The 26,652-nt window shown below is 40.4% G+C and overlaps 1 protein-coding gene across 3 annotated transcripts in view; it reads left to right on the top strand.

Annotated features, from left to right (window-relative positions):
• The window catches only part of LOC127425677 (rho guanine nucleotide exchange factor 2-like), a 78,282-nt gene that overhangs the window by 19,604 nt on the left and 32,026 nt on the right, over window positions 1-26,652 (top strand). For 2 of the 3 annotated variants that reach the window (XM_051671881.1, XM_051671882.1), the window contains 2 exons: window positions 1,549-1,588; window positions 1,698-1,842. In XM_051671881.1, coding sequence (XP_051527841.1) covers window positions 1,549-1,588; window positions 1,698-1,842 — 185 coding nt within the window. Of the gene's footprint in view, window positions 1-1,548; window positions 1,589-1,697; window positions 1,843-23,562; window positions 23,853-26,652 lie in introns of those variants that run through there. The other variant, XM_051671883.1, reaches the window with a different exon arrangement.

Below are 26,652 nucleotides of genomic sequence, written 5' to 3' on the forward strand. Positions count from 1 at the left end.
ACACTTTCAGGGGTCTTGTAGAGTCCATGCTTCTGCGAGTCGGCACTGTTTTGGCAGCACGTGGAGGACCAACAGCATATTACGCAGGTGGTCATTATGTTTTGGCTCATTAGTGTATATACTTTATGTACTTCACAGTGCAGGTCAATAAACTGAGAGGAATGTAAATAGTTTACATATGCTGTATTTATGTATAAGCTTATAATATCTATTATATATACTTGTAGTTTAAATGTTGTACTCAGTTTATATCTTACATTTGTCATGAATGCAGAGAATGAGGCTCAGGACCCAAACACAGAGTGAGAAAAGGAATTTATTTATATACAAAAAAATAAAAAACAAACCAAAACTCCCACAAGGTGGATAAACAAACATAAACAACCCCGTAGGGAAAAAAGTAATCCAGGCTAGGGCAGACGTAATAGGGGAACCAGGACCGACCAGACCGAACAAAAACAGGGCTGATAAATAGGACCGACATGAACGAGACCAACAAACAAGACCGACTGAAACACACAAGACTGGAAACAAGACAAACTGGCACTGGACAGCAAACACGAGGAGACTAAAATAGAGAGAGAAATAAAACGGGTTAACAGGGGACAGGTGATGCAAATGAACTAATAATAAGCAAACAAGGAGGCGGGGTATGACGTAAGACAGAGAGATACGTGGCGATACAGAAACAAAACAAAGCCACGTGCTCTCACAAGATAACAAAACACCCAAATGGCATGAGTGCACATCGCCAAGACAATAAGGCAATATACGCCCATGCCAACCGACAAACAAGACGAGAGAATGTGTAGCAACGACAAACAAAGCGATGCCACGCATTCTCACACTAAACGAAATCTGAGGCGACAAAAACAAGACAGGACACCTGTGCGAGAGTTCGGTCACGCACACACCTGACACCTTAGACCGAAGTGACCGAACCATAGCACAACATGGAGACAGCTCACGACCTGGGCACGCAACACGAGTGTGACACGAGGCACACCCGCGTTCGTGAGAGCCAGACAAACTATTGACGCGAGTGCATGCTGCCAAGATGACATAAGTGCGATGCACCCACGTCAATAACAGACAGACATGGAGCATGAGTGTATGGATCCTGACACAGACCGAAACCGAACCAGACAGGAAGTCAGGATCCAGACACCGTGCTCCCGACATGAAACAAGACCGAAGAGCGCACGACAGGGAATACAACTGAAACCACGTGCTCACACAAAGACAGACAACGAAACACCAGACAGACATGTGACGATGATGTCCCGGTCCTGTCAGACCATAACCCAGACTGACAGAGTGACAGGACCGTGACAACATTCTCTTTACTCCACCTTTTCAACCACTTTTTTTATTTTAGCTTATATCTGTATTTTTGACCCATTATGTGTATAGAATTTCCCTTGCTCTGTTTGTATAACTGAAACTGAGATTGGGTAGACAGCATTTCGTCATATACTTGTCAAAATACGGGTTCTATTTCCCTAAATCATTGAGTGCTTTATTCGTGTCTTGTTTGGTGTTATCTAGAGATTGTTTCAAACTACCACCTTGGAGGATCGACTCACAGGTACATCTTATTCCTGGTTCATTACAATTAGAGGTGTCATTAATACATTTATATTATAAATATCCATAAGTTTGTTCTAACTCTCTTTCACTTTCTCTCTCATTCCCAGTATAGACAGTGAGTTGGCTGCTCTGGGTTGGGATATCGACAGAGGGCAAACAAAGGCCGACAGGATCGTGAACAAAGAGGATACATCAGGAAATCGTCTGGAACGAACGCTTAGCTTCCTGCGCAAGATGACAGCTAAAAACAAGGTAAGAGCCTAGCTCACTGTTTACTCCTGTCTTTAATGTGTCAAAAGGCGAAGTTGAGCTATTGTGATCGTTTTGGGTTGGTTGTATTAATCTAACCATCTTTTCAGAGATGATTCCTGTTGCATAACTTATAGAGCATGGCATTAGCAAAGCCAGGGTCAGGGGTTTAATTCCCAGGGGAACACACAAACTGATCAAATGTGTACATTGAATGCACTGTAAGTGACTTGGGTTAAAAATGTCTGTCAATTGTTAATGAAGATGGAGTATTACCAGTTGCATGTGGCTATGTCAACTCTGAATATCTCCTCTTATTTTAGTAAACAAGAAAAGGCAGTGTTGTGGAATTGGACCATAGGACAGAATGTGGTTATTACAAACCAACAGATGGCAGTGTGACACTATCGTCCTGAATGAAGGACAACTTGAGAGTTAGAGAGTTCACACAAATATGAAAATTCTGTCATAATGCACTTACCTTCATGTTTTTTTCAAATCCCTTTGACTTACGTGGAACAAAAGTGGAGATGCTAGGCTGAATAGTAGCCTCGTTCACCATTGACTTTCATGGAAAAAAGATACAATGAAAGTGAATGGTGAACGTGGCTAACATTCCTGTTATCTCCTTTTGTTTTGCCAGAAAAAAAGAAAACCATATGGGTTTTGAACAACATGAGGATGAGTAAATAAAGACATAATTTTCATTTTTGGGTTGTTATCTCTAACCATCTCTCAGTTTCTGCTTTTGTTATTACTTCTTGAGCTAATAATATATGCACTATTCTTTCATTAATTCTCAGCCTTAATATAAATTCCACAGTTCTGTTTGTGCTCAAAACCAGACAACTATGAATTACTGGAACCTGCCAAATGCTGACTCACTGTTGCTATCGCTTATAGCAATCAACCTTTTTGCTCATGGCAAGGCCTGCACAGAAACTGCAAACTCAGAATTTCACAGAAAGCTCTGCTGAACTTGAAAGCCAGTCATTCAGAAAGTTCAAATTATCCCTGCCCCTTCTGTGTTTGTGTATAAGATACGAGAGGCTGTGCTATATTGTGAATATAGACATGAAGAAAAAGCGATGTTAGGCAAGCCATGCAGCGGAGTGCTTACAAACCCTTCAGCCATGACTGTGCTTTACTGCTTTTATAAACCATTTACTACATAATAAACATAATAAAGGCACATTTTTTTCATTAAAACATTATTTTATTAACCAAATTCATTAAGTAGCATCCTTCTGTTAGAAAATAGTCCCTGGCATATAAATTAGTACGGTTAATAGTTGACCTCCATGGGTGCTACTCAATTAGTAGCTCGGTGAACAGGTGTTTCACCTCAAAGCTGTTACCATATCACATGTTTTAGAATGGCTGGAAAGCTGTATTGGCCAATCAGCATCTATGACCGGAACTAGCCATTTTATTATAAGTATTTTGGCTAATTTTCTTTCTCTAAAATAATTTTAGCTACTAATATGAATTTAGAATTCTCAGCTTCGCTTAACACATTTAACCATATTTAAATCCATTCCAACTTTGGGCAATTTCCTGTCCCAGGGGTTGATTTGTTTTTTCAAACTAACAGATTTCTAATTTTTCTCTTTGTTATATGAAGTCATGATACCACTGACTTAGAAACTTTGTACCGTGCTTTCATCATTTATTTTTGGCACAAATGTTTTATGTATAGATTTTACTGTTTAGACCCAGACTTTCATATTAAACTGTGAAAATCCAATATAAAAATAAAAATTATTACGTTTAAATCTATGATAATCTAAACAAAGAGAGAAATAAACAAATCATTTTAATATTTATGGTGTAAAAGCGATTTTTATCGACTGTCCCACAGTAGTGGCTTCATTTTCACCACACCAAACAAAAGTTACAGTACTTGTTAACCAAGCCAACAAATGTGTTGATTTTTAAACATCACTTGTGAGCAGAATAATTTTATTGGGTGTAATTTCCAATCATGGGAGGCAGGTGCACTAACAAGGAGGCTAAAGGCTACAGCCCCTAGCGTCAGTCGCTAGTGCACTTCTTGAGGTCAGGAGAGTGAGGTTTATACACACTGCACAGCTATCTATCAGCTGGCCACCATTACACTCACCCCCCTAAACCTCACTCCCATCCGGGTCACGGCACCATTGTGACGCTCCTGTTCTACCCGCTCCGTATGGGACTCGAACCGGCGTCTCTGTCATGGGAGGCGGGTGCGCTAACAAGGAGGCTAAATGCTACAACCCCTAGCGTCAGTCGCTGGTGCACCTTTTGAGGTCAGGAGAGTGAGGTTTATACACATTGCACAGCTATCTATCAGCTGACCACAGTTACATTAGCAAGAGAAAGGAGTCATCCACTTTATCTCAAAGACATGAGAAATGTCATTTCCATCAACGTAATTTCCACCACGGAATTCTATTAAACACAATACAGAATTTGAGGTGTAGTGGTAATTGCGGGACACTGTTGTGGGATTTTTTATTTTAAAATTGACAGATTTCCTGTGATGCATGTACAGGTACATTCTTTGTTATTGTTAGTAGACAAATTAAATAAACTAGTAAGAGTGTGAACATTTTTTACTTTTTAAAAAGTTCACAGTGCTAAAAGTGCACAAAGTTGAAAAAACACCAATACACAAAAATTGTGAAACAATGTGCAGATTCTGTGTGGGTCTACTCACTGTACAGTATATGATGGAATGAACAAAACATCATTGAAAGTTATTTTAAGGTTGGACATTGGTCTTAATATTATCTTTGTCCCAGTTTACCTGTATGACACACGAGGAAGTAGGATTTCACTGTTGAATGATGACAAGGCTTAAGATGACACTGTTGTTAAGAGTCAGTACTGTGATGCTTGTGAAGATTAGCCCTTGTTTACTCATATTAATGTTAGTCATTCTTAGACTGTCAAATCTTTTCATGTACCAATTCAAGCCAATATAAAGTTACAGGGTTGAGACACGGATACTCACATTCACTGTATTATCATTTATACAAATACTCTTATCATTATAGAAAAGGTCTGCTTGAATTGTGAGCCTTTGCATGAGATCATACCATTAAAATCACACACACACACACACACACACACATAGTGCTGTGAACATCTCAAGGGAGTGTCAATAGAATTGGCACATACAAAGATTTTTATAATATTTTCGTGACAGACTCCAACACAAAAGGTCCAGCAAGGAGGGGAGGAGTTTTATAAGACAGACACTCTCTTAGAAGCTGTCTAGTGTATTCACTTAAATAGTCTTGTCTTTTTTAAACATGACCAAATTTACAGTTTTCTGTTAATCCTTTCTATTTGAGAGATAGTGATTGATAGTGAGAGTTTTTGTAAAAGGTGAATTTGTCATTTCTGCATCTCTAGCGGCACCAAACGGAATAGCAAAAACATCTAAATAGGTAAAGTTTGTCAAGACAAAGCCTTGTCTTAAAGTTTAATCTAGCTTTAAATTATGAAGTTTGATGGATATACAGACATTAAACAGGGAGATAGATAGATAGTCAGAAAGACTGTCAGATAGATAGATAGATAGACAGATAGATATATAGATAGATAGGTAAAGCACATTACGTACCTTTTGTGGGTTTGTTTAAATTTTACTTTTTGTTTACATGTGTTTTTCAGATATTTGATTGTCTGCTGTGTGAAATCCGTAAGTCTGATAAATTAGAAAAGACATAGCACACTCTTCCAGAACATCCTTAATATCTGTACCAAGTTTGGTAGATGTAGCATGAAAACTCTAGAAGGAATAATTAAAAAAATATATTAAAGTTCACTTTTAAAAACAGCAGTTCATCTGCATTATATAGTACCTTTTTTTTTCTTTGATAACTCTATAATCATCTAGGAAGGACAGACCCATGTTCATGTGACTAGACTTCCTTGTAAGTGTGTTCTGCTGCTCTCGCTTAGTTCCAGACACTTACTCGCACATACACACACACAAACACACATGGGTCCAGTCAGCTGTTTAAAGCCTGATCTGACCCCAAGCACACATAAGGGAAGAGCTTGTGAAAGGATAGATCACAGGCACAATCTCAGAGCTGCATGACTGTTTTTGTTGTTACAGAAACTCCTTGGGACCTTTAGGCTATTTAATTATTCTTCACCAGTCAGACAGCAGTTTATATTTGTTTGTCATTGCATGCTTGTAGTAAGAACAACATAATAGAAAGATAGTATATGGAAAATAGATATATACTTGTGACAAATTCTCTGACTTTCTTGAGTTCTTTCAACGTGAGTTTTAGTTCTACACTTTTCAGCGTCAATCAACAAACTGCTTTTCAGCACAACATAAAATGCATGAGCACACATTCAGCATTGTGCATCTCTCTCTCTCCACTCCGGCAGTCTGGACACCCTTTTTATCCTCCTCCAGCTCTCACTGAAACACAGAACAGCTGTTAGAGATCATTTCACACAGGTGTCAATCTTTAGTCCAATCTCCTTCTCCTGGCCTCGCTCTCCACAGACATCACTCGGCCACGCCCACATCACCACAATACTGTATATATTATTAATATACAAATTTGTGCAGCCCAGTCTTTTTCTCTCCTCACATACAGTACAGGTCAAAGGCTCTTTTTTTTATTTTTTTTTTATTTTTCCCCTTTTTCAACCAATTTTTGGAATGCCCAATTCACAGTGCGCTCTTTAAGTCCTCGTGGTCGTGTAGTGATTCGCCTCAATCCAGGTGGTGGAGGATGAATCCCAGTTGCCTCCGCGTCTGAGACCATCAACCCACGCATCTTATCATGTGGCTCGTTGAGCGCGTTGCCACGGAGACATAGCGCGTGTGGAGGCTTCACGCCATCCACCGCAGCATCCGCGCTCAACTCACCACGCGCCCCACCGAGAACGAACCACATTATAGCGACCACGATAGCGAAATCCAGGGGTGGTAGCCAGCGTCTTTTACCACTGAGCTACCCAGGCCCCCCGGTTCAAAGGCTCTTAAATAACGTTGCAGGAACCTCTGCCATTATATAAAGCAAAGTACTATGATATTACCATCTGGGACCATCACTGAACCATGGTTCCGCCACAGTACTTTTATCATGTGTGTGCGTGCATGTGGTAGATGCTCATTAGCTGCTAGATAAACAGTCTGGCAGGGTCATTTCATCATCTGGCCTGTTTCCATCTGCCATTATAGTCCACTCTCAGATGTCCACTCTTTCCTCCTCTCATCCTTCAGTTGCTCTTTCTCTATCTCCCTATTTATAAAGCTGTTACCCTTTCCATTTCCTGGTTACTTGCATAACCTCCATTCCCTGATGGAGGGAACGAGACGTTGTGTCGATGTAGTGACACTAGGGGTCACTCTTGGGAGCCCCAAACACCTCTGATCTTTGATAAAAGGCCAATGAAAATTGGCGAGTGGTATTTGCATACCACTCCCCCGGACATACGGGTTTAAAAGGAGCTGGTATGCAACTACTCATTCAGGTTTTGTGCTGAGGAGCCGAGACAAGGTCCCAGCCATTTCAGCGGGTAGTTCAGCATTGTGGCAGGAGGGACACAACGTCTCGTTCCCTCCATCAGGGAACAGAGGTTATGCAAGTAACCAGGACCTTCCCTATCTGTCACTCACTCAACGTTGTGTCGATGTAGTGACACTAGAGGTCCCTATACGAAACGCCACAACTGGCTGAACTGTGTTACGTGAACTGGCGGTGTGTGACGGGCAGACCAGTGTGTGCCTCATAGCCAGCGCACCAGGCCAACATGTAACCTCCCCCAACGCTGTTATGAGTGTCGAACGGCCTTTTGGGGACAAGTCGACTGCCCAAAAGATAGAGACAGGCTAGCCCAGTCATGGCCTCTTATCCTCTTTTTTTCCTCTCCCAAAAAAAAGGAATTAACCAAATGGGGCCACCAGGTCTACGTCGGGGGGGTGTCCCTCCCAAGGGGAAGATACTGCGGAGACCACACCCCGCCCAGAAAGGGGGGGGGGGGTATTTTGAGTGGAAATACATCACATGGTCTTGCCGAACTTTGTCGAAAGTATGCCATGTGGAGAAGTCCCATGGTAGGTCCTACCCTACGGGGGAGGAGTTTCTGCAAACATGGTGAATGGGGCAGAGGGCCTCTGCCCAAGGAAGATGCAGTTTACCAACAGGGAAACTAATTAGCGGAAGATATACATCACATGGGGTTACCTATGGGGAACCACCGCATGCGGAGCACCTACCCCAGGACAGGGCTTAGTTAGCACATGTACTGAGCCAGCAGCGAGTTTCTCCGCAAACTCGTCTGCCACAGGGCTCGGAGGAAATCATCCAGGGACACAGTTTGTGAACACTACTGGGAGTCAACAGCACACGTCTTCAGCTCAGGGGAGGTGAAAGGTGCTATGCGCAAGCGATACACCCAGCCAGCTGTCCTGGACTTACCTGCTTGTGCGTGCCACTACACGGGATGAAACCGGTTCCTCCCGGAGATTGTAGAACCTCGCAAAGGTGTTGGGTGTTGCCCAGCCCGCTGATCTGCAAATGTCTGTGAGAGAGGCACCACTGGTCAAGGCTCAGGAGGCCGCTACACCCCTGGTAGAATGTCTCGTAGCCCTGCCGGGGGCGGCACGTCCTGGGCGTGATATGCCATAGTTATGGCATCAACGAGCCTGTGGGCGATCCTGTTTGGAGACAGCGCTTCCTTTCCGCTGTCCACCAAAGAAGACAAAGAGCTGCTCAGAGACTCTAAAGCTCTGTGTGTGATCCAAATAGATGCGTAAAGCGCGCACCGGACACAGCAACGTCAGGGCTGGGTCTGCCTCCTCCTGGGGCAGCACTTGCAGGTTCACCACCTGGTCCCTAAAAGGGGTCGTGGGAACCTTGGGCACATAGCCCGGTCAGGGTCTCAGGATCACGTGAGAGTAGCCTGGACCTAACTCCAGGCTCGTTTCGCTGACAGAGAATGCTTGCAGGTCTCCTACCCTCTTGATGGAAGTGAGTGCAGTCAGGAGGGCAGTCTTCAAAGAGAGTGCCTTAAGCTCAGCTGACTGCAAGGGCTCAAAGGGGGCTCTCCGTAGACCCTGAAGAACTACAGAGAGGTCCCATGAGGGAACGAGGCACGGTCTGAAGGGATTCAACCTCCTGGCACCTCTCAGGAACCTGATGATCAGGTCATGCTTCCCTAAGGACTTACCATCCACTGTGCCGTGGTGTGCCGCTATAGTGGCTACATACACCTTCAAGGTGGAGGGGGACAGCCACCCTTCCAACCTCTCCTGCAGGAAGGAAAGCACCGATACGACTGCGCGTCTCTGGGGGTCTTCGCGTCGGGAAGAACACCACTTAGCAAACAGACGCCACTTAAAAAGCATACAGGCTCCTCGTAGAGGGGGCCCTAGCCTGAGCGATCGTGTCTACCACCGCGGGTGGTAGGCCGCTTAAGTCTTCCGCGTCCTGTCCAGGGGCCAGACATGGAGATTCCAGAGGTCTGGTCATGGGTGCCAGATGGTGCCCCGTCCCTGAGAAAGAAGGTCCTTCCTCAGGGGAATTTGCTGTGGGGGGGGCTGTCACAAGGAGCGTGAGGTCCGAGAACCATGTCTGGGTGGGCCAGTAGGGTGCTACCAGGAGGACCTGCTCCTCATCCTCCCTAACCTTGCACAGGGTCTGTGCAAGTAGGCTTACTGGGGGAAATGCATATTTGCGAAGTCCAGGGGGCCAGCTGTGTGCCAGTGCGTCTATACCGAGAGGTGCCTCGGTCAGGGTGTACCAGAGCGGGCAGTGGGAGGATTCTTGGGAGGCGAACAGGTCTACCTGTGCCTGCCCGAATTGACTCCAAATCAGCTGGACCACCTGAGGGTGGAGTCTCCACTCTCCCCTAAGGGAAACCTGCCATGACAGTGCATCCGCTGCAGTGTTGAGGTCGCCCAGGATGTGAGTGGCTCGCAGCGACTTGAGGTGCTACTGACTCAAGAGGAGGAGACGGCGGGCGAGTTGTGACAAACAGCGGGAGCGCAGACCGCCTTGATGGTTGACATATGCTACCGTTGCCGTGTTGTCTGTCCGAACTAACACATGCAGTCACCGCAGGGGGACGCCCTTGGTGACGAGCAGGTGGGGTGCGGGATCTTGAGCCGCGCCGGGGCAGGATGTGCCGAATAGCCTCCATCTGCTGCTTCACTGCCGAGAACTGCTGGGCAAAGTCCTCGACGGTGTCGCTGAATAGGCCAACCTGGGAAATGGGGGCAGCAAGGAACCGTGCCTTGTCAGCCTCTCCCATCTCGACCAGGTTGAGCCAAAGGTGGCGCTCCTGGACCACCAAGGTGGACATCGCCCGTCCGAGAGACCGCGCCATGACCTTCGTCACCCGGAGAGCGAGGTCGGTCGCTGAGCGCAGCTCCTGCATCAATCCCAGGGCGGAACTACCCTCATGTAGTTCCTTTAGCGCCTTGTCTTGGTGGACTTGCAGGAGAGCCATGGCATGCAGGGTGGAGGCGGCTTGTCCAGCGGCAATGTAGGCTTTGGCCGTCAGGGACAACGTAAACCCACAGGCCTTGGATGGGAGCTTTGGGTGCCCGCGCCAGGTGGCAGCGCTCTGCGGGCATAGGTGCACCGTGAGCGCCTTATCCACCGGGGGAAATCGCTGAATAGCCCCCGGCCGCCCCACCATCGAGGGTAGTGAGGGCAGGGGAGCTGAAAAATCGGGACCGGGCAGTAAAAGGTGCCTCCCACGACCTTGTCAGCTCCTTGTGCACTTCCGGGAAGAAAGGAACTGGGGCGGGGTGACTGTGAGCGGCTGCCCGGGAAAGCATGTCCATCATTTCCACGTCAGCTTGTGACTGGGCAACCGTACCTGAGGGGGGGAGCCCAGCTGAAACTTCCGCGTCCGACTGGACGAGCCCGCTCTCCGATGCTGCACTCGAGAGCTCATCAGCTTCACGGGCTCCGAACAAGAGGTCGAACTCGCCGTGAAACGAGCCGGCGGACTCATCCGGAAGCCCGATCAGGGCAGACGAGCGTGTTGGGGAATGGGAGGTCCGTGGGGGGATACCCGGTGGAGGTGGTCCCATTGGGGTTCCCAAATCGCCCCCAGTGCTAGACGTACTGGCCTCATACCCGTAGGTAGAAGGACCGAGGTGGGGAGCCGCTGGGATGGCTTGCTTTCTTACGAAGGCAAGCCATGACCGCAACGTTGCCATGGTCATGTTCTCGCAATGAGTACATGATCCATCCACGAACGCTGTCTCCGCGTGGGTCGCGCCCAGACACGAAAGACAGCAATCGTGACCATCAGAAGTTGAGAGATAACGACCGCAACCAGGAATAACACACAAACGGAAAGGCATCTTTAAAAAGACACGTCTTTAAAAAGACATTCCGTGTGTGCTCTTTTAGAGAAATATACTCTTTTATTTCTGCCGGAGTGCCCAGGGGCGTTCTCTGCAGTGCACCAGTGGAGAGGAGGGAGAAGCCGCTGAAATGCGCCGTTAGATCCAGCATAGGTGAATGAACAGTCAGCAAAATCGACCGTTCGGCTCCGAAGAGAAAATCTGAATGAGTGGTTGCATACCAGCTCCTTTTATACCCGTATGTCCGGGGGAGTGGTATTCAAATATGCAATTTTCATTGGCCTTTTATCAAAGACCAGAGGTGTTTCGGGCTACCAAGAGTGACCCCAAGTGTCACTACATCGACACAACATCGAGTGAGTGACAGATAGGGAACAGTTGAACATTTCAAACACAATTAAGTTGTTTTTTATAACAAAGCGGTGTAGAATAAAGTGGGAAATACCCTGAGATTTCATGACTTTATGATAGCTAGGCCTTAAAAAAGAAGCACAAGAAAATTTAACCAAGATCAAATTGATTAAATTAAATTGAATTAAAGAGGACCACTTCCATCAAATGAATACTAACTTGAATATTTTATTGATTATTGTAGACAAATGAAGCATGTGTTGGTGTTTGGCGGCATGGTTCTGTTCTGGGCAAACTCCCCGCCCATCCATGCAGCAGATTTATATTACAACATTGTACAATTTTTAAATTTCAATATGGCACAATAGATAATTTGAATAATTTAGATTAGATAGACACTTGATAGAAATCCAAATATAACAAGTTGGTAAATCAAGAACAAGCCGCAAATACATTGTAGATAGCCTTACAATTGATTGTCAGTCTGAAGTTACAAAGAGCCTAGAAAAACAGGGCAGATGTTGAGATAACAATGCAAAGCTGTCATACAAGTGGTGACGCTTGGGATGGAGGAGGGTTAAATGTATCTTGCAACTATGCAATGGAAAGGCAGCTGAGAGAATAAATGAAGGGAGAACTTTGATTGTATACTGAATGATTAGCTGAGTGTCTGCTGAATGCAAGCTTGACTAATGTGACCTGCCTGAACTAATGCTGTGCTTTATTGAACAAATCCATTATCAGACCTGGTGATAGTGGAATTAAAGTGACAGAAATTACATTTCACAAGTCCACTATTAGGCCCTGAAAATTTTGGATTTTGCTGTTGTTCATGGGATATGTAGGTTTTTTTATTTTTGCTTTGTTAATGTTTGAGATTATTTGAGTGTGCATGAAACATGAATGAGTTTGTCCACAAAACAGATGCCAGCAGTCAAACATTTGGACACACCTACTCATTCTTTATTATCACTAAAAATGACCAAAACAAGTAGCCACACTTCATGAGGTATCAACCTGTGATGGTGTTCAAACAGGGTTTTTCCTTCATTTTCCAGTTATAAAATAAGTTTGTAAAGAAATTCATAGAGGCACAATTTAAAATTGTCTACATAAATAATTTCAAACATTTAAGCATATGCCTTTAGATCAAAAAGGTTTTTAAGATCATGAGCAGTGGTGGGTATGTTACTAAAAAAGTAATCCACAACAAATTACTACCTACTTCTCTAAAAATTATAATCAGATTACTTTACTGATTACTTAATTGAAAAAATAATCAAATGACTAATTACTTTACTTTTAAGTAACTTTCTAAAACACTTGTTGCAAACATTTTTTTGTTTTTCCACTCAACATATTCAAAGTAATGTCTATTTTCTCCTTGTTTATTGTCATTCACTCTTCAGCTGTCACAGAAACGCAAACAGACGTACATTTGAACATATGATTTAATATTTTAACTGTATTTCACATACATAATAGTTTTTTGTTTTTTTTTGTAACCCAAGTAATGTACTTAAAAGTAATAACTTTCATTGAAAGTCAGAAACTGTAATCTGATTAGAAGATTTAAAATGTATTGCGTTACACTACTTTTGGTGATCAGCATGAGAGCGAGATAAAGGGGAGCCGGAGACGCCAGCTCGAGAGAGAGAGACGCACGTGGCCGCGCTGCATGTGTGTCTGTGTCCTTATGTTTTATGTTGTTTTAAGTTCATTTATATCATTAAAGAGCCCATATTATGCTAATTTACAGGTTCATAATTTTATTTTGGGGGTCTACTAGAGTAGGTTTACATGCTTTAATGTTCAAAATACACATTATTTTTCTCATACTGTACATTTCTTTTCCCCTCTCTTCATCCTCTGGCTCAAACGCTCTGATTTAACTCCTGTTTCTTTAAAGCCCCTTCCTAAAAGCCCAATCTGCTCTGATTGGTCGTGCCAGTTGTGATTGAAAGTGGGCAAGTGATCGACCCGCCTTTCGCTACACGACTTGGCAGGCATCGTGGTAAGTTTTAATTTTGTAGCTTTCTTACAAGTACACCGTTGATTATTGTGAACCTAACAAAGCTTCAAGTAAAAGACACATAGTGCATCTAAGTTAGTCATCTTTTGCTGGAATGGGTGTAGCCGAACTTTGAGCTATGAACAGAGAACAGAGGCTTAATCCCAGTTGGACTTTACGGGGGGGGGGGGGGGGTATTTGAGAGTTAGTGAGCGAGTTAGCCTTGGACTACCGATAGTGGCCGTAACATTACAGCTTGTAATTTTATAATTATATATGACTCTTGAGATCTACCATTTTGTTACACAGTTTTAGGTAAAAGCCAGCCCACAGCTGAATAGTAAACCCATACCAAAACAAGAACATTACATAGCAAGTTAGCCAAGCACTACTGTGGATTACAGACGTAAAATAACTGTTTGTAAAAATAAATCCATCTCCACACTTGATCACTATTCATGATAGTAAGAACGACAAACAATCTGCATAATTCTACACAATTGTAGGTAAAAATGGGCCCACAGCTGATTAGCAAAACTGTTTCAACACAATAACATTAGCTAGTAGGTTAGCAGAGGCCTACAGCTGTGCACTGGGTTTACACCGTAGCTACAACACAAAACTCTGCATTTGAACTCTCGGTAGCAGATAAATCCACAAATAATCAAACATACTTACAGGTTTTGATCCTGAAGTGCCAGATTATCCCAGCAAAGTGGGAACTGCACCATCTTTCAGGAGTAACCGTCTTGAAAATCCAGCATTGGTTGTGGTACTGCTGAGGAATAGTGGTAAAAATAAATTTTAACCACTGATTCTTCAATTCATCTGCATTTGGAAGTCCAAACAAAGAGGTTTTGCTTTTGCAGTGAAGAAAACAGCATCTTCTCGACATGGCGACAACACTGACCCAACTCATCCTGGCCTCGGCAGTAACTACGTTTGTTTGAGGGCGGGTCAAAGTTGCCCTTAGGTGGGCATTATGCAAATGTGTTACATAGTGACGTAGATACTTTACGGAAGAAATGGCTGGACTACAATCCAGCCATTTTGTGTAGTTCTTGAGCAGTGTTGTCTGTGGGAGAGAATAACTCCCTTTTGCGTGGACTTTGTGCTTTGTAAACTTGCAGACCTTTTACATGCACAAACAGCTATATTACACACTAAAGGAAAGGTAAAATACCAAAAAGCATAAAAGGGCCTCTTTAAAGTTTATGTTGACTGTTCAGCCGGTTACCACCTCCTCCTTGTCCACCTTTACCTGTTACAGTGCCTTAAAGTAATTAGATTACAGTAACTAATTACTTTGTAATCCAATTACACCCAACACTGATCATGAGCAATGTCGTAAAGTAAAGTGTCAAAATGTTTGACTGGTTGTATATGTAAAGTCTAATATGTGTATTATAAAGGCTTCACACTCATACACACCTGCTTGCTCTGAGCTTTAGGGAGACTCATAAAGTTATGCAGGGGCCCACAGGGTGGAGTGCAGAGCCTTTTCTGAGGTTAAAGAGCAGCTGCATTGATCTAAAAAAAATCCCACCACAAAAGCAAACATCTGTGAAACGTGTCAATCTGTGCCCCTCCCACACCCCCGCTGTCAGACTGGGGTTTGGAACTGGGTTGTTTTGGGGTGGAAATATGAACGAGTCATTAAAATAAGGGTTTGTTTGTGTGCGTACATGTATGTAGGTAGGCTACATAGCTAAAAAATGTGTATCTTAATATTTTTCAGCATTTTGATGATGTTTTTTATGCATTTCAATATTTATGTATTTGCTCTGAAATGGCTTAAAAGGGTGATTTTCTTTACAGTCAGAGGAACCATCATTTCAAAGCCATTTTCCAAAGCATTGTTGCCATGTAGATTCAATATATGTGAAATAAATCCCATTAAATATCATGTTAATAATAATCTACGTATGTTTTCCCACACCTTTTTATTTTTGACTAAATGAAACTTAAGGATGATTTGAACACAATCAATCATCAATTAATACTTATATACTTTTTATTAAACTGTCCTTGATGTGAAAAGTTTTCAATTGTTAAATTAGTTTTCAAGTGATTAATTGAAACAGACGGTTTGAACTGATTCGTAGAAATTAATTGAACTTACCAACTCTAATTGTCACGTAATCCCCGTGATTGCACTGACTTTTATGTTGAAATACTTGTTTAGTTCCCATGTTCCTGTTTCCTGTTAGTTTTTGTAGTCCTTTGTAGTTTCATTGATTGGTTTTCCCCTGATTGTTTCCACAGGTGTTCCTTGTTCCCTTGTTTGCCCCTATATTTAAGCCCTTGTTTTTTTCTTGTTTCCCTTGTCAGTCTTTGCATGTATTATGCGTTACTCTGTACATTTGTTCCCCGTGTTTTGTTTCTGTATGTTCCAAGTTACCTGGTTTTCTTTTGTTTATTAAAAATGCTGCGTTTAGATCCTCCAACCTCTCCTGATTTGTTACACTAATGGCAAGTTTAAATCAAATATGCTATTAAAGCATTTCTGTGTATAATGCTCACAAGTCGCAAGACATGGAAAAATTGTGAAACTATGAAAATCATTAAAATCATCACAATATCAATTAATGTTGCTTAATTCATTAAATCCAGAAAAATCATTGTAAATATATTGTGAATATTTATGCGTAGGTTTGAGAGACAGAGAGCTAAACCAATTTTGAGATTTTTTTTTTTATTTTATTTAACTTTCTCTCTGACTTCAATGATTGATGCAGCATCTCTCTTAGTCAAAATTTGAAATCACCTCATGAATACAAATTTGCACACACTCACATTCACCTTAAGGCTCACATTGTTTTGTGACTAAATCTGTGCTGTGCTGAATGACAGGCCTCGTGGGCTTCAGCCTCCAGAAACTGGTCATTATCTCTGCAGAATCACACACACTGACACGCCATCGGCACTCAAACTCCTACTTTCGTAAACTCACATACAAAACAAATGTTCCCATCTGCAGCAGAAAGACTGCTGAAGAGGGCCTCCTTTATGGAGTGATAAACCACAGCAACTCTGTCTGTCTCTCCCTCTCTCTATCCATCTATCTATTTCAGAGTACAGTCATGGCCAGAGCTAACACCCACTATCATTGTAACAACCGGCTTCAGTAAAATGAAAATTGTGATACAAAATGCGCACAATGACACATTGACTGAAGGGCTCTAGATATATATTTACAATACATAAAGAAGCTCAGTTTCTTACACAGCTTAAAAGGCTATGTAAAGCTATAACTATGAACAGTTTACTATGATCTTTGTTCTAGATTTGAGTTAAATACATTACTGTGGTTTAGAATAGTGGTTCTCTATGGGTTTTGCATCAGGACACAGATTTTACATTGGACATTAGTGGTGACCCACCCAACACAGTTCCAGATTTGTTTATCGTACAAAAGTTTGGATTTCAAATATTGAATTTTGTTTACCATCAACTATACATGGACCCAACAATAAGCTAAATTATTAAAATGAGAGGCTGAATAGGAAAACTGACAACTTTGTAAACGCATAAACAGCAGAAGTGTGTACACACAGAGTTTAACATCAGGAACAAAAGATATATGAAGATATGTTTTTTCTCCCTTTTAAGTACATAAAGTTGATTCATTTTGCTATCCTAATTATGTGCAATGCATAATTTGGGCCATGACCACCAGTTGAGAACCACTGGATTGTTGATAAAAATACACCATTTATTTGTGCAAGTGTAGACTATGTAACCAGATTTGTGTTTCCTGAAGGAAATGCCAGTGCTTGCAAGGAAAGAATAGTGTTTATTTTGGTGTAAATAAAGTGTTGCATTAGAACCACTTTGCTGTTGCCATGACTCTCAGCATGCATTGGTTACATTTTGAATGCTAAACACAATATAAATGCAAGTCTGTGGGAGATTTTCAAACTATAATGTTAAATATATTAAAAAGTATAAAAAATAAATAGTACACCAAGACTGGAATTATCAAGAAAACAAAATGTTAAGCAGTTCAGGTCGAATTAATTACAGAAGCTTAACAATTATGGCTAGAGGTTTAGAACAAACCCTATCCAGAATGTTTGAGGAATATTAATACAGTGCTGCCTTGCAATCAATTCTGAATAACAAGATCAGCCTATTAGAATTGCAGTAGAGTGTGCGCTTGCTCAAGCAGCACTGATTATGAACTGCTACAGTAACATCAGCCGTATCTGAGCACAGAGGCAGAATACTGAGCCAAAGACAGAGTATTCATCATTATTGATTGGGTCAGGAGTGCTGCTGGGGCTGAAATCTAACTGGTAATAAACAGCAGAGCTGGTCCCATGTGACGGATTTGTGATTACACAAACACAAGGTAGAAAGATTGTGTGCATGAAATTAAAGAAACCATGAGTAAGAGGGGAGATAGAGAGACAGAACAAGTGTTCAAACACTTGTGTGGAAGTCCGCCCACAGTGCAATCTGTCCTTCCTCAGAGACAGAGAGAATGAAAGAGAGAAAGAGAGAGAGAGTGGGGCTTCACAGTTGAAGAGCTAGTGGATTTCACAGAAAAATCATATACCCTTTTCTACTGAAAATTTGCTGGCTCAGCGGGGAGATCTGCAAATTGCTCTTAGAACCGGCCCATGTTTCCACTGATGTGAAAGCTGAACGATAACAGTAACTAACTGCTTTACTAAATAACCTGCGACCAAACATGGCACACTACACTTTGTTTATATGTCTTATTTGAGAATTTCTTTTAACACAAGTGTTCAAATTTAACAACTTCTTGGCTATCATCGGTCAGGAGTTATTTAAATATACAGCAAATACAATTCATAGTAATCAATTAACACATATGATAGCCTACTCTAAAAAAAAAAAAAAAAGTTTAAGATTGACACATTTCAGTTTCATTTCAATAATAAAATTCCGTCAAATTAAGTTGAGTAATCTATAAGAATTTTTTTTTCCATTTTATTAATTTCATTTTGTTAAACATTGCTCAACTTAATTTGTTGGAATTGTGTTATGCAATGAAAAAGCTTAAAAATAGGCTAAAATATTTTTTTGAGTGTATGTATAAATACAATCATTTTATTTCAAACAGAGCAACAGGAAAACACTTCCAATATAGAAACAGACGTGTAAACAAATTTCTAGTTTTGTACTATCTAGTTTTGTTTCACCTTTTAAGTTTTTTTCAAAACTGTACTTGTTAAGGGCATTACTGGTTCTGATTTCCTGGTTCAAGACCAGAAGGTATAAGGGGCCAGTGCAGAACTGATTTACGTGTTTTCTTCCAAATTGGCTACTGATTCTGGCACCGTGCTGATGGGAAAGGGGTAATAGAGGTGGATTTTGGTCTGAAATTGGTTTTGTTAAAGAAATGTTCTGGGTTTAATACAAGTTAAGCTCAAATAACAGCATTTGTGGCATAATGTTGATTTCCACAAAATAATTCAAAAAACAACTCTTCACTCCTTTATTAAACAAATAAATAAATAAAACTCTTACAGCAACACACAATGGAAGTGAATGGGGCCAGTCCATAAATGCTAAAATACACATTGTTTTATGTGTCTTTTAACATTTATGGGCTGGCCCCATTCACTTCCATCTTAAGTGTGTTACAGTTAAACAAGAGGTGAGCCGAAACTATTTTTTGTGGTAATTAATATTATGCCACAAATGCTGCTTATTTAGCTTAAAGGAACATTTCCAGGATCAATACAATTTAAGCTCAATCAAAATACATTTTTGCTTTTTTTTTTTTTAAGAAAAGGCAGGACGAGTCATAATTATGTTTTGCGGTAATCAGCATTATGCCACAAATGCCACTGATTGAGCTTAACTTGTATTGAACCCAGAACATTCATTTAAGTCTGGTGTCCCACAGGGCTCAATATTAGGCCCCCTACTCCATGTATTCATGTTTCCTTTTATCAGCTTTTAAGTTCAGTTGGTTTATACAATGTATGATCAGTCTTATGCTGATGACACACACATTGATATTGATATTTATAAATATCAGATTTATATTAGTGTTGATTTTAAAATTCTCATGCTCACCTATAACACTCTGCAAATATGATCTTCACAGTATTTGTCTGAGCTTTCAATTCATTACTCCTCATCTCACAATCTCTGCTCATCTAACTCTTGTGTCTTATTTGTTCCTCAATCAAATCAAAACCTTAAATCATGTGACAAAAATCACAAATGTAACTGCCATTGCTTCTCAGAGATACCAGATTACGTAGCTTGGGCACTAAATCTTTTAAGAGATTTGACTTCCTTTAATCTTGCTTTAATCTGCTGAGTGATTTGACTTGCGTTAAACCATGCCACATATTTAAAAAAAGACAGAAAAAAATACATCAAGAGCACTCCACCAATCGTTTACATGCCCAAATGAATGTGCCCATAGAAACCCAAAACCTTGTCGCCCACTTCAAACTTCCCCAGGTCCCCCCATGACCCAGTCCAAGTCTAAATGCACTGTTGGCATGGCGACAGATGTGGCCAAGCGGGTAAAGAATCACCCCTCCTTTCCCCTGAACCACCATTTTCTGCTTTTCTTCCCAGTCCACAGAGGTAATGCTGCAGAGGTGCATGAAGAGCTGCATTTTCCTGTGTAGTACCTCTTTAATGCAGAGCTGCTAAAATACTGCAGCACTAGAGATGGATGTATTTACCAGTCCAAGTGGAATTCATATGTAATATTTAATTGTCTTTATTATTAGGTATGGATTTGCACATGAATAAACTCTAATCCTGACTCAAAAAGTTATCTGTTGTTTCATTTTTTTTAACACAGGTGAGTGATAACTCTTCTAAATTAATTCAGGTTGCTTTTTGCTAACTTGTGCAGACCACAAGACTGCCTAATATCAGACCTAGAACCTTTTAGAGAATACAGTTTTTCTGGGAAATGCAGACTAGGTGTAAGTGCTTAAAGTTGATGTCATGGGGGAAGGGCTCAGCTCACGGTTTACTAGAACAAATGCGATTTTGTTTTGCCAGTACCATCATTACATCATGACAGATGTTGGCATCTGGTACTTGTACTTAAATCCTTTTAGACCACATTCCACCACATGCATCTAGTTGAATGAAAATGTGACAACATGTGCCATGCAGCAGTTTTTAATAGTTTGCATAGACTGTAACTGGCTGATGTAATCTGAACAAAAATCGTCCATGGTAACTGAATTTTCCACCAAAATACCATAGGTACTGGGTAGCTGACATGCAATACACTGCAAATAATAATAATAATGATTTTCTTACTGAGTATTTTTGGTCTTGTTTTCCAGTAAAAATGTTAAAACATACTTAAAACTCCAGCCAGGTCTCCTAAGCAACCAAACTGGCCCGGTTGCTAGGGAGGGTAGAGTCACATGGGGTAACCTCCTCGTGGTCGCTATAATGTGTGGTTCTTACTCTTGGTGGGGTGTGTGGTGAGTTGTGCGTGGATGCCACGGAGAATCGCGTGAAGCCTCCACGCCTGCTACGTCTCCGCGGTAACGCGCTCAACAAGCCACGTGATAAGATACGCGGATTGACGTCTCAGACGCGGAGGCAACTGAGATTCGTCCTCCATCACCCGGATTGAGGCGAGTCACTACGCCACCATGAGGACTTAGAGCGCATTGGGAATTGGGCATTCCAAATTGGGGAGAAAAGGGGAGAGGGGAAAAAAAACAATTTACTTGAAAATATCGCATAAGATATTTTCTTTAACCTCATCCGACCCCGCGTGCACATGCATGGACATTGTATTTTGGCTCTGCTTAACGCAACGCATAATTTCATTTCATTTAAACTGACTGATCTCAGTACAGGAGACTCTGTCAGTAAAGGGTTAAACTTTTGATGTACGGAGTCATGTGACCAAACAACATGACATTGATCACAGCAGAGTTTGTGTTTGGTTGAAACGCCGACAAAATTACATCTAGTAAGAAACCTAATTAAGTTTTTATGTTAAAACCTGTTTGAGTCAAAAGTTTAGAGTCTCTAGTTTCATCTGATATGCCATTTTTAAAATTTGAGTGATTTATCGGCAAACGGCATGCTGTAAAACACAATGACCACATACGTGGACTGTATGCTCAGTTTATTTTAAAATATCCTATATTCACTGTGCATTATCACATTGAGAATCAATGTATGCATCCAAAAACTGGAAAATGCATTGCATTCAGAGGCTGTATACTGAGTTAGGATAAAAATAAGGTGCATTTCAAACTGTTCTGAGACCAGTGCAGACAGACAGAACTTTGGAGGTTAAGTCATTTTCTAGAAAAGGAACAAGGGAGTATCTTATAGCTCTCTATGCAGCTAAGTGCATTCAATCCAAACTTTTAAATTTCAGTTTCAGGCTGCAGATGATGTTTGGACCACTCAATAAGTTTGGCAGACATGGGATAATGGTAATCAGTACATAGATTCAGAATTTATAATGTATAGTTTTATTTCAGCATGTTTGGCAGTGATTGGATGATGCTGGCCATTACTTTGAATCATAATTCAAAAATGTCTGTAACGTCTCAAAAACATGAATAACCAATACTCCTGGAAACAAAATAAACATTTTGTTATTTTTTTCTTTTTAAATCTGACTTTATATAGCTTGGTATTATTTACATTTCACAACTTAGTCCCACTGTCCATATATGTGGACATCATTTTTTAGGAAAACGTTTTTTTTTTTTTTTTTTTTCATGTTTCTCAGGGGCTACTAGTTACAAATAAAAAAGCAGTCAAGCTCGGGTCTCAGGAGGTAAAGCATAAACCATTTTGACTTAAATGTTGACTTCTTATCTTGTCATTCTCCTTCTCAATAAGTTTTTTTCTTGTTTTAAGGATGTTTGGGTATTTTTACTGGAAAACAAGACAAAAATGCTCAGTAAGAAAAGTTTTTTGCAGTGTACTTTTGTGATGTTGACATGTCCTGCTGTGTGACGTTCTCTACTGTATTTTGAACATGATTTTTCCTATTCTGTTATACATGCTGTTTAATGCACTTTTATTAATTTAGAGACTACATGGAGTATTTGAACATATAAAAATTCATATATTACACCACAGGACCATTTAAAATGAGTGTAAAAAAAAAAGAAAATAAAAAAGTTGTTTAAAGGTGGTGAAAAATGTAAAAGAATTGGTGACCAATTACAGGACCTTATATATACACCTTCCCCTATATATCCATATACATTTCAACCTAAAAATCATTAAGATTTACTCATATGAATTCCATGACAAAATTACATCAAATTAAATTATGCATTAAAAAATATATATATTTTAATATTTACGCATTTCAATGTCATAACAAAATTCCATTCAGTTGAATTGAGTAATCTTTAATAAAATAAAAAATAATAAAAAATAAATATATATATATATATATATATATTTGAATTTTTATTAATTTAATTTTATTAAACATTATTCAAGTTGATGGAATATTTTATTTTTATTTTTTATTGACATGCATAAATCTTAAAAGAAAAATGGTAATATATTTTTTGTGTCTGTAATGTTTAGCTAAATTAAATTATTTGATTTCATTAAAGATTTCTCAATTCACAATTTTGTTATGAAATTGAAATGTAAAAATAAATAAATAAATAAATAAAAAAAAGTAGATTTGTGTGTAGGTTTATCAAAAAGCTTATGGACATATTATTGGTAGTACAGTAAAACCATAATACATTAATAGGTGTAATAAGCTTTCTTAAGTTATTTTGTTTACATTATTATTTTTTATTTTTTTGATGACATTGGTGGCTGTAGTAACAATAACTGTAGTAAACTTTGGTATTATGGCGAAAACTAAACGGATTGATGTGACCATTTTAAATTATTGTGAGAGAATAGAAAGGCGACTTTATAATGCCACATGAAGTTTTATATGCTCATCCAAGCTGCACAGAATTCAAATGAAAGTGTAATAATAAAGGTAGGCGCGGTTTAGGTTACAGTGCAGTCATTTTTACTCTTCCTGGACGAAGCAACACCATCACACTGAAGGGGAGGAGAGAAAGGCAGAGAGAAACAGCTCATTTCTCTTAAAGTTACCTCATGGCGCTGCTCTGTAAATGTCTTCTGCTTTTTTTTTAAAACGCTGCCATTGTAAAATCAAATAACACGGAGATAACCGGAACTTTTATCACAATTCATGGAACATATACGGTGTTTGCCTTAAGAAGAATAGTTTTATGTTGTACTGAAGTCGCTTAAAATATCGCAATGTCTCGAGTAGCGGATCTGTCGAAACTTCGCCAGGAAAGGATGAGAGAGATCAACCAGCGGGTATGTGCAACAACGCAATTTGTTTGACCAGATTATCGCTCAGATTAAACAAAAACGATTGACGTTCTATTAGAATTTTTTTTCCTTAGTATTTGTTCGTCAAGGTGCGCCACTGTTGCGCATAAAGGACCACAGCACCTATAGTGCTTAACATGGTGACTTCATTAGATTTCGGTCTCGAAAAGTATGCTTTAACATTCAGTTTCATTTGATTTGCATAGCACTTTTCACAATACATAATTCTGAGCATTTTTCCAAAGCAGCTTTACAAAGAAACCACTGAAGAAGAGCGTGTTTTGTGTCAATAAAAATATATTAATTATTAGCCTAAAAGGGTTGTTTATTATGACAGGTAAGGAAATACAGTCATTTACAGTGTGAAATTACTCCTCTTCCTTTATGGAATAGAGATGAAAGGGTCAGACCCAGGGGCGTAGTTTCCAGGGGGGATGGGGGAGAGGTAACCCCCCAGTAATCAAAACAAGCGAGTACAGCCCCACAGGGGCATAGTTTCCAGGGGAGATGGGGGGAAACAAGCAAGTACAACCTCCCCAATATTTATACCATGATCAATGGAAACATGTAGATGCTTCACGCTGTCCCCCCAAAATCCCAAATCTACACCCTTGGTCGAACCAACTAAAATGTTAATGCTGCAGTTAATTTGGCTGTCAAATTGACTAATGTGAATAATACTTTCCGTGACTATTTATATATGGCTTTTATACAGTGTGAGTGAGTGGTTGTATGGTTGTTTCTGGCTCTGAATGTGCACTTTTATTCCAATTGTCAGCTTCAACTGAGTGGGAATGTTGAACAACAGACTGTGTGTGTGTGTGTGTGTGTGTGCATCGAGAAAGAAAGAGTCAAGAGATGGAGAGCCAAAAGAGAGGTTGCCATAGAAATAGCACTCTGTTATTCCAGGTTCAGGTCCGAAGGCAAGATGTTTTACACAGTGAGACACAATTTTGCTCACTTGCACACACATACACACACATGAACGCAGGCACAGACACATATAATCTCAACATCTCATGGCCTCTTCTCCTACTAAATGGTCACATGGTCTGAGGTCAAATTAGTGTCTAACATTAGTTCAAAGAGTTTAAATGCAACCAAGTTGAGAGTTTATTCTGTTATTGAGAGCTTTTCTTTCTGGCTAAGGCCTACCTCAGAAATCTTTGTATATTATCAGCTGCATGTCCTGTTATTGGCCCTGTCTTTTAGTGATAGGCTGATTTATAACTCTGCCAATATTTGAGCATTTTGAGATGATTGGCAACAGACAATAACTGAACAAAATTGTCAGCTCTCTCTTGTATTAGTTCCAGAATCTACCAACAGCTTAGTCAATGGATAATGGATAATGATTTCTGTTTTCAAATATTTAAGTGTGAAACAAAAAATGTAAATTTGCAGTGCATATGTGTACATTTCAATTCAGGGTTCCCACGGTCATGGAAAACCAGGAAATATCAGGGAAGTTTGACATGTCCTGGCCTGGAAAAGTCATGGAAATCAGAGCAATCTTCAAAGGCTTGTAAAATTCATGGCAATTCCTTACGGATTCAATTCAAGTTAAGCTCTATCAACAGCATTTGTGGTATAATGTTAATTACCACCAAAAATTATTTTAGACTCTTCCCTCCTTTAAAAAAAGAAAAAATCACGGTTACAGTGAGGCACTTACAATGGAAGTGAATAGTGCCATTTTTGGAGGATGTAAAGGCAGAAAGGTGAAGCTTATAATTATATGAAAGCACTTATATTAATTCTACTGTTAAAATAGTGTTATTTGAGCTATAAAGTTGTTTAAATCATCAATATTTCAGCTGCTTTAGGGTTATCATGGCAAGTTGTAAGATTTAAATGTTTGCAGTAATTGACATTATGCTACAAATGCTGTCGACTGAGTTTTAAATTCACCGCTGTGTCATTTTAAAATCTCAGGACATTTGTTGTTACTTGAGACATTTAAAAAATATATATAAATATTAGTTTACATCAATAATTCCAGGGATTGGTACCAGAAGTGGAAATATCCCATTCTATAATAAGATTTTTGAAAATCCTTATCGAATAATCAAGACCGACTGGAAAGGTCTATTATCGGCCACCCAGCTCTCTAGTTATCAGCATCTGCCACTGTGTAATCTATATCAGTTGACAACTACTGTCCTGATAATGTGATTTGTGCACTAGATTGTCGCCTAAGTTGCCTTGGTACGAAAGTACCAAGAATGTGAATGTCAAAGTTGCGACAGACAGCATCACTCATGGTAATGCAAAAATAGTCCATATCAATGTCATTGTCATCATCATCATCATCATACTTCACCCCAGGGCCGCTGCATTAGTGGTGCACGTCTTTTTAAGCAGTCGTGCCTCCCCATAGGCCAGTCGTATCCAGGCCACTCGGCCACAGCAGGCCAAACTAAATCTGGAGCTGGAACTTTTTTAACTGGAGCACAGACATTAAGACCTGCCAGTCTTAGCCTATTTCTTTGTGACAGGAGGAGACTCCAAACCTTCAGACAAGCCCGCTTAAAACAGACAACAGTGTGCTACATAGCATTCATACCTCTGTGGAGACAATTTGCTTTATTGTCAACTTTCAAGTAAACTTACATTTCATTAGCTTGACATTGCTTTTATAAATGATGGCTTGGAAATGTTGGCTGATGCCAGTTACTCTAAGTGCCCCTGTGGTTTGTTATCTAGATTGTGACAGTTTGTGTGACCGTTTTTAGTCATATCTGCTCAAACCCCACCCCGCTCACACAGTTTGTTCTTAAATTCT

This window comes from Myxocyprinus asiaticus, chromosome 34 (genome assembly GCF_019703515.2).
Source record: "Myxocyprinus asiaticus isolate MX2 ecotype Aquarium Trade chromosome 34, UBuf_Myxa_2, whole genome shotgun sequence".
In the NCBI taxonomy this organism is placed as follows: domain Eukaryota; kingdom Metazoa; phylum Chordata; class Actinopteri; order Cypriniformes; family Catostomidae; genus Myxocyprinus; species Myxocyprinus asiaticus.